At 32.4% G+C, this 9,834-nt stretch overlaps 1 protein-coding gene across 1 annotated transcript; it reads left to right on the top strand.

Moving 5' to 3' along the window:
• The first annotated feature begins 4,592 nt into the window (after window positions 1-4,592).
• On the top strand, window positions 4,593-8,649 carry LOC101496225 (brassinosteroid LRR receptor kinase). The gene has a single exon (XM_004502821.4). The coding sequence runs from the start codon at window positions 4,774-4,776 to the stop codon at window positions 8,347-8,349; it is 3,576 nt and encodes a 1,191-aa protein (XP_004502878.1). The 5' UTR covers window positions 4,593-4,773; the 3' UTR covers window positions 8,350-8,649.
• Window positions 8,650-9,834: the final 1,185 nt, after the last annotated feature.

Raw genomic sequence — 9,834 nt, 5'->3', positions numbered from 1 at the left:
ACTTTATCATGATATCTAATCATATTATGTTTTTGTACTTTGCTTTTTAAGCATATAAGAGGATTTACTTTCTCTTCACAAGTTTATTGCTTCTGCTTAATATTTTTAATTAACTTGTTTCCTCTTTGATGAAAAAGTCTTGGTCTTGCTAATGTTTGCGCCAGCTACGCTGCTAACTTTGCCATCATTACTGGTTGCTATTGCGGTAACTGCTCTATCGTGTCCTAACTTTTGTATCCTGTATTGCAATGATTTGCTACTGTTTTATATAGACCACGATCGGGTTTGATCTTTAGGTCACATTATCGTGTTATGAGAGAAAGAGAGAACAATTTCGTTACACAGACCTGTCATTATCTGACCTGTCGTTAACAGACCTTTCAAAATATTAGGGAAAATGTTCTGTAGATGTTCTAGGAATGAGAAAAGTTAAGAAACAGAAAGAAATTTCCTATTAGCTGAACTTTCTTATATTCTTCAGATTCTTCTTTTGTAAAAACCAAAATGAATTCTTCTTACTCATGAAAAGTGGTCACAGAAGGAAGAAAGAATAAAACCAGTGTGTAAGAGATGTAGCTCCAGTTTGCATGTTTGCTTCTGAAATAATACGGTTGTGCAAAGGAAGGCTATTATCTTTGAAATTCTTGATTATAAAGTGTTAATTTTATTATGTGCCTCACAGGAATTATCCAAAGATATTTTAACTTTTAACTCCATTATTTTGAGTCTAGGCAAAGCGGGTAGCACGAGATTGTGCACGTTTAAATATTGAGTGGTTTTTCTCAAGTGTAAAAGAAAAAAAATTATCAATATCAAATATAAAAAAATATTTTTTCATTACCCACGGACAATTCATGGATACAATTATCAATATCAAATATAAAATAGTAGACTTGTCACGGATGATCCGTGGGTAACGTAACCTACGGCTTTTCCGTCGATAACTATCTACTATTTTACCTACGGCAAATCTATGGGTAACGTTACCCACGGAGACTCAGTGGGTCATATTACCCACGGACAATCCCTAAGTAACTGTGTCCCACAGATTGTCTGTCGGTAAATATTTTCCTACGAGCGATTTATCTACGAACTCGTGTCCGTGGGTAATCCGTGGGTAATTTTACGTTACCTATGGATAATCCGTGGGTAAAGATAAAATTTGCCGTAGGTAATAACAGTTTTTCTTGTAGTGCTAGTTGAGACTTCATTATTGTTGTATAATACTTTTGCATTTTAGGTGAAAATTTATTATATATCTTTGTATAAAATGTTATTTAATTTAAGAATTTAAATTTAAATTAATATTCATATTTTTGAATACTAGTTTCTCTTTTTAAGTATTTTGATTTAGTAAAATTTTAATTCCCACTAAACTATAAAAGTTTAATTCATTGAATTATATAAAATTGAAAAACTATCTTGATAATTTATGTTTATTTTAATTAGGCTAAATTACATATGTGGTCCTTTAACTTAATTTCAGGTAACGTTTTAGTTCTTTATTTTTTTTTTTCGATTTAGTCCTTTATTCCTAACAATATCAAATAAAGTATGAAAATATGAGTTTATTTGAAGATTTGCGTTACGAATTTGATGAAATTTGTATTATATTGAAAAATATAATTAATTTTATGAGTTTTGATTGAATTTTTTTTTTGAATTTTTGTATAAAAAAGGATATCATTGTTGAAATTTTAAAACATAAAATATCAAATTGTCACTTAAAATTAAAATAAAGGACCAAGTCGGAAATAAAAAGATAAATGACTAAAATGTTACCTGAAATTAAGTAAAGGGACCACAAATGTAATTTAGCCTTTTAATTATTATAGTAGCTTTTATAGGTAAAACAGGGGAATGGAGCAAATAAAAAATTGAAAAGTGTTTCAGAAATTTAATTAAATCAATAATTTGATATAATTAATTGTACAAAGTATATATAATTTGACTTAAGATCTTGTAATTATGTTTGAATTTTAAATAATATTTATTACTCAGGTAAAAAAAAGTGAAGAGTCAGTTAAATAAAAATCTCTGGTGAAAAAGATTCATAATTCATTTAATCAAGAGAAAGAATCTCAATTAGTTGATAGCGATGGATCAGTGTTCCATTGCACGTACGGGAAAAGTTAACAGAATAAATAGTCTATTTTAGTGAGAGAAACTATTGGCTATATTATATTAGAAAAATAATACTATTGGCTCTTACTACTTCTATTTCAACTCTAATTGGTAATCGGTAATACCCAGCTTTATAATTTGCTCACGAGAGATTCATATCACGTTGTATTCTTTGAACTAAACATAAATGGGAAACTTTTGAACCAAATTTTTGAACCAAACATAAAGTGATATGGGTTACTATGAATGAGTAACTGTATATTTTTCGTGATATATATTATTCGATATGTTTATTCTTTTCCTTATATTTGACAAAGTTTTCTTATTTGAAACTTCAATTTTGGATAAGGATTTTAAATTTTTAGATTGTTCACAAAGTAAGATTTAGGACAAACTCAGCCACTATCTTTCCGTATACTATTTTTACTATTTTCTAATCACAGTTATTTGAGTAAATTGTGTATTTAAATAATTTATGATTATTTAAATTTAAATTCAACTACAAATTTTGAATTTACAATTATAAATTATGCAACACAATATACACTTATAGGATGCACTTAATTTTTTTTTTTATTTTTATAATTACGTTATTAATGCAAAACATCCATAAATTTATGTCTGACGTGCATGTATTTTAGCTACTTTTAATAAGATTTCTCCTCTCAACCATAATTTCTTTTTATATGTGATTTTCCAAATCGATACATTATTTAAGAAATATTAAAATAAAATAAAAACTAATATATATAATATATATATATATATATATATATATATATATATATATAATAGAATTAATCAGGACATAAATTTACGTCTGATATGCATGTGTTTTAGCCACTTTTAATAAGATTTATCCTCTCAATCATAATTATAATTATGTTATTAATGCAAAACATCCATAAATTTATGTATGATATGCATGTGTTTTACCCACTTTTAATAAGGTTTCTCCTCTCAACCATCATTTATTTTTATTTGTGATTTTCTAAATCGAGACATTATTTAAGAAATATTAACAAAAAAAAATCAATATATATAATAGGTTTAATCAAGACATAAATTTATGTCTGATATGCATGTGATTTAGCCACTTTTAATAAAATTTCTCCTCCCAACCATCATTTATTTTTTCTATTTGTAATTCTCCAAACCGAGACATTATTTAAGAAAGATCTTTAAAAAAAAAAAAAACAATATATATAATAGGTTTAATTAAAACACAAGATAATTTTAATCCAACTCATAGTTTAGACAAAAACTACTGATAATTACCACAAACCCCTGAACAATAAATGAGATTAATCCATATTATTTAAGACATATTAAACCAATAAATTTCAAATCAAGACAATATTGGTAGTTTTGTTCTAAGATTTGACATTACTATATTATTAAGCCATCTAAAAGGGAAAAAATAATACTCCATTATTAAGCCATATTAAAAGGGGGGAAATAATACTCTATTATTATATACAAAATAGAAGGAAATTAATTAAAAAGAGTTTTTTAAGTATAAATTAAACGGTAGTGGTGGGAATATTTAATATATTGAGGTGTGAATTTGAATTTGAAATATTTCTATTTTTATTTATTTATATTTTGTGTGTGTGTGTGAGAGTTACACTGTTTGTTTAAAACCAATAAAATAATTTTTTTTTTAATATTATTTTGTGTGAGTTTCACAATTATTAATTAGATTTTAGAGGAAAAAAATTCAATGATTAAGTTTAATTGATTAAAAAAATTCAGTTTAAGATTATTCATGTAAAGGAATACAAATTTAAATTCTATTAAAACAATTATATTTTTTTGACTAAAAATAATATTTTTTTATTTAAATTAACAGAATAATTTGATGAAGAATAATACAAAGACAAGTTCGCCAAAATAAAAAATGATGAATTTGCGAACAAGTTGATATCATCTAAGTTAATAGTATAAAACGAAAAAATATTTACAATTTTGATAAACTAAAGTTATTTTAATATTTATGTCTTCAAATCTGCAACATCAAAGATATTGAAATTTGTATATAATAAATTAAAGTTAATATATCAATATAAATAAAATGAATATGATAACAGGATGAGAAAAATAAACATCGTACTTAACCAAATATATAACAAAAAAACTCATATAAAAAATAAATATATGTGAAAATTATATATTTAAATAAAAATATAAAAAAAAAACAATTTAATAAATGATTTTTATTAAAAAAAAAGTTGATAATAAATCATGTATATTTTATGATTGTGAAGAAGAAAGACAAAAAAAAATAATGAGTTGAACTTTAATGATTTATTAAAAAATAGTGTGATGAGAAGTTTAATAAAAAAAAGTATAGGATAATAAAACAAAAATGATAGATTAATTAAAGAAAAAATAGATTAGAGAGTGTCACATGGCATGTGAGCAACAGCTGTGTCCATTCCTGAATCAAGTTGATAAATACCCTTGTTACCATCCTTACTCAGACTTTTGACTCTGTGCAGTAATCTTCACTCTCTCTTTCATGTCTGATTCAGAGTTTCTGAACTCCTTCTCTCTCTAATGGCAGACCTGATATCCTAAACACGTTCTCTTCAAAACTCAAAACAACTCACACACTTTCCATCTCCTCTCTCTAACTATCTTCAAAAAATGAAACCCCTGTATATCACCACCACCACCACCTCTCTCTTTCTCCTCCTCTCTCTCTTTCTCCTCCACTTATCACCATCCCACTCTTCCTCTCAAAAAGACCCAACTACTTCACAACTTATCAACTTCAAAGAAACTCTCCCAAACCCATCTCTTCTCCATGATTGGCTACCAAACCAAAACCCATGTTCATTCACTGGTATCACCTGTAACCAAACCACCTTAACTTCCATAGACCTCACCTCTATCCCACTCAACACAAATCTCACCGTTATCACCACTTATCTTCTCACCCTCGACCACCTTCAAATCCTCACCCTTAAGTCCACTAACCTCACTTCCTCTCCCATTTCCCTCTCCCATTTTTTCAAGTGTAGTTCCTCACTCACTACCATAGATCTATCACTAAACACTTTCTCTGGTCCCTTCTCTCAGTTCACCTTTCTTTCCTCTTGCTCAGCACTTCAATCTCTTAACCTCTCCAACAACCTTCTCGAATTTGATTCTCCTAAGTGGAGACTCAGTTCAACTCTTCAAGCTCTTGACCTTTCTTACAACAAGTTTTCCGGTCCTAATTTTTTCCCTTGGATCTTCAACCATGAATTACAGCTTTTATCTCTCAGAGGAAACAAAATCACTGGCGAAACCGATTTCTCCGGTTACACTAAACTCCGTTATTTAGACATTTCTTCAAACAATTTTTCCGTTTCAATTCCTTCTTTCGGTGACTGTTCCTCTCTTCAACACCTTGACCTCTCTGCAAACAAGTACTTCGGCGACATTACCGGAACTCTCTCACCTTGCCAAAACCTCCTTCATCTCAACCTCTCCGGTAATCAGTTCACCGGTCCGGTTCCTTCACTCCCCTCCGGTTCGCTACAGTTCCTATACCTCGCCGCAAATCACTTCGCCGGAAAAATTCCGGCGCGTCTTGCAAGCCTCTGCTCAACCTTAGTTGAACTCGATCTCTCTTCCAACAACCTCACCGGACCTATCCCCGGAGAGTTCGGCGCGTGCTCTTTGTTGAAATCCTTCGACATATCGAGCAACAAATTCGCCGGTGAACTTCCGATGGAAGTTTTAACAGAGATGAAAAACTTAAAAGACCTTGCGGTAGCGTTTAACCACTTCGTAGGTCCACTCCCGGTGTCACTGTCAAAGCTAACGGGTTTAGAATCGTTAGATCTGAGTTCTAATAACTTCACCGGTACAATACCTAGGTGGCTTTGCGAAGAAGAATCAGGGAATAATTTGAAGGAACTTTACCTACAAAATAACGGTTTCACGGGTTTTATTCCACCAACGCTTGGTAACTGTTCAAACCTCGTTGCTCTTGATTTAAGCTTCAACTTCCTCACGGGAACCATTCCTCCAAGTTTAGGTTCTCTTTCGAAGCTTCGTGATTTAATCATGTGGCTGAATCAGCTTCACGGTGAAATTCCTCAAGAGCTTCAAAACATGGAGAGTCTTGAGAATTTGATTCTGGATTTCAATGAGTTGAGTGGAAGCATTCCCTCAGGGCTAATGAAGTGCACTAAGCTTAATTGGATCTCACTCTCCAATAACAGGCTTTCCGGCGAGATTCCTCCGTGGATTGGGAAGCTCAATAATTTGGCTATATTGAAGTTGAGCAATAACTCTTTCTCTGGGAAGATTCCACCGGAGTTAGGAGATTGCCCTAGCTTGATATGGTTAGATCTGAATACAAATAATCTTACAGGACCAATACCTCCTGAGTTGTTCAAACAATCGGGGAAAATCGCGGTTAATTTCATTAGCGGGAAGACGTACGTTTACATTAAAAATGATGGTAGTAAAGAATGTCACGGGGCAGGGAACTTGCTGGAATTTGCAGGGATAAGTCAGCAACAATTGAACAGGATTTCAACAAGAAACCCTTGCAATTTCACTAGGGTTTATGGAGGTAAGCTTCAGCCAACGTTTAACCATAATGGTTCAATGATCTTTTTGGATATTTCACACAATTATTTGTCTGGTACTATTCCTTTGGAAATTGGTGAAATGTACTATCTCTACATTTTGAATTTGGGCCATAATAATATATCTGGTAACATTCCCCAAGAGCTTGGTAAGATGAAGAATCTCAATATACTTGATCTTTCATATAATTTGCTAGAAGGTCAAATTCCTCAACCCTTGACAGGGCTTTCATTGCTCACGGAGATTGATTTGTCCAACAATTATCTCTCTGGATTGATTCCAGAGTATGGTCAATTCGATACTTTTCCGGCTGTGAAATTCATGAACAACTCTGGTCTATGCGGGGTTCCTCTTCCTCCGTGTGAGGCATACGGCGGAGGAGCAGGTGAGAGTTTGCAACGTCAGAAGTCTCATAGGAGACAAGCATCTCTTGCAGGAAGTGTTGCAATGGGGTTGCTTTTCGCACTTTTCTGCATTGTTGGTCTGGTTATTATTGCCATTGAGACAAGAAAGAGGAGGAAGAAAAAGGAGGCTGCCATTGATGGCTTCATTGACAATTCTCATTCTGGGAATGCCAATGTCAGCTGGAAACTGACCACTGCTCGGGAAGCTCTCAGCATAAACCTTGCAACATTTGAAAAGCCTCTACGAAAGCTCACTTTTGCGGATCTTCTGGAGGCCACCAATGGCTTTCACAATGACAGTCTCATTGGTTCTGGCGGTTTCGGCGACGTGTATAAAGCTCAGTTGAAAGATGGAAGTATTGTGGCCATCAAGAAATTGATACACGTTAGTGGGCAAGGGGATAGAGAATTCACAGCTGAAATGGAAACCATTGGAAAAATCAAGCACAGAAACCTTGTTCCTCTTCTGGGATACTGCAAAGTTGGAGAGGAAAGACTTTTGGTTTATGAGTACATGAAATATGGAAGTCTAGAAGATGTCCTGCACCATCCGAAGAAAGCTGAGATCAAGATGAATTGGTCAGTGAGGAGGAAGATAGCAATTGGAGCTGCAAGGGGATTGGCTTTTCTTCACCATAATTGTACCCCACACATCATTCACAGAGACATGAAATCAAGCAATGTATTACTTGATGAAAATTTGGAAGCTAGGGTCTCTGATTTTGGAATGGCTAGGCTTATGAGTGTTATGGATACACATTTGAGTGTTAGCACGCTAGCGGGCACGCCGGGATATGTTCCTCCAGAATACTATCAAAGCTTTAGATGCTCCACAAAAGGCGACGTTTATAGTTATGGTGTGGTTTTGCTCGAGTTGCTGACGGGTAAAATGCCGACGGGCTCGTCTGATTTTGGTGATAACAATCTTGTTGGATGGGTGAAACAACATGCCAAACTTAAAATAATTGATGTTTTTGATCCAGAGCTTATGAAAGAAGACCCCAATTTGGAGATTGAGCTTTTGCAGCACTTACAGGTAGCTTGTGCTTGTTTGGATGATAGACCTTGGCGGAGACCTACAATGATTCAAGTCATGGCAATGTTCAAGCAAATACAAGCAGGTTCAGGGATGGATTCTCAGTCTACTATAGCCACAGAAGATGAAGGTTTCAATGCCATTGAAATGGTTGAAATGAGCATTAAAGAAGTCCCTGAATTAATCAAGCATTAGGCAACCAATTTTTTCAAGAGAAAGACAAGTAAGGAGGAAGTGGTGACGCTTTTCAGCTCCAAAAAGTTTTTTTCTTTCTTCTTTGCTGCTTCCGAAAATATTATTTCAGATATTTATAAGAGGAAACGGTTTAAGGAGGGGTCTTTGATCATGTATGTAGTCTTGTTATTGTTGTATACATAAAAACAATGTTGTTTAACTTGTATATAAACAGCTTCAGTTGTTGTTACCAAAAGACAGCTTCAGTTGTTACCATCTGTGTTTTCTTAGAATTTTTAAAGTACTTCTCAATTATTGTCATTCATTCATATATCATCCTGAAAAGGGTTCTATTCAATCTGCTATCCCAGTGTGTGATGGCGACTAAGTGGAAGATTTTTTGACCCTTTCTTTAGGTTGTTTGATTTATTTTCCGTTCATTTGATCAACGGCAACTTCTGCTTCGATTTGCGATATAGTATACGGATTTAATACAGCGCATTTGTGTTTGGTCGTACTGTGAAAAAACTTCGTTAAAAACAATTGTAGGTGAAATTAATTAGGGGTAGTTTTATTTCCAAACATTTTCTCCTACAAAATGTTTCCATACGTTTGCTTAATTATTAATTTCATAGTAAAAACTATATTTGGAGTCAAATTACAACTGTACTGCCCCCTCCAATCTTAAATATAAAAGTAATTAGACTAAAAATATATTATTTTTATTGATTTAATTTTCTTTTGTATTTAGAATTGAAGCGAGTACCTTCTGAAATAATTTTTTTAATAAACATTCAAATAATATTAAAATCAATTTTATATTTTTGTGATCAACTCTTGTTTTATTTCAATAATGAAACAAAATTTACACTACCTTAGAATGTCTTAAAAATGACTCTAAAATCAATTTTCTTGATCAAGAAATTTATACCCCCTTACGTGCTGTAATTTTGTTTGGTAGAGTTGAAGGACTCTTTTGGTACAGTATTAATGTAACTATGATAGTAGTGGTATTTTGGTCATTTCATCTAGCTAAATAGTATATTTTTTTTGGCCTAATTGAGCATGCATACATAATATCAGGTGTCAACGTGGTGTCTGTATTTAACTCCTATTGGCGTGTTACTTTACGGTCCGTTCTTCATACGGATTTTTGCTGTTGAAAACAAAAGGAACAGAACAGGTAAGTCACTTGAATTTAGGCCTAACATATCTGTAGGTATCGCCATCTGTCTCTTACTGTTGAGCGTGCACGTTTCTTGGATCAACCTCATAATTAAATGCTTGCTAACCTTCCTGCCTGCTTTACAACTTGAGATAAAATTGCAATATAAACCATTCATTTCTATTTATAAACAAATATACTTAATAATAGTTGATGTATTTTAAAATTTTATTTAAATATATTAATTTTTATTAATTTATCAATGTTGTTATTTATTACACGAACAATTCGATGCAAGAATGGTTATGTTTTTGTTATTTATTGAGTAGTAAGAAAAATCA

Source organism: Cicer arietinum, chromosome 5, assembly GCF_000331145.2.
Source record: "Cicer arietinum cultivar CDC Frontier isolate Library 1 chromosome 5, Cicar.CDCFrontier_v2.0, whole genome shotgun sequence".
Lineage (NCBI taxonomy): Eukaryota > Viridiplantae > Streptophyta > Magnoliopsida > Fabales > Fabaceae > Cicer > Cicer arietinum.
The sequence above is the reverse complement of the archived record's forward strand: the minus strand, read 5'-3'. Positions and strand labels throughout refer to the sequence as shown.

Bases quoted from the DNA above. Each gene is read 5' to 3' on its own strand.
- LOC101496225 (XM_004502821.4), top strand. From the start codon at position 4,774: ATGAAACCCCTGTATATCACCACCACCACCACCTCTCTCTTTCTCCTC.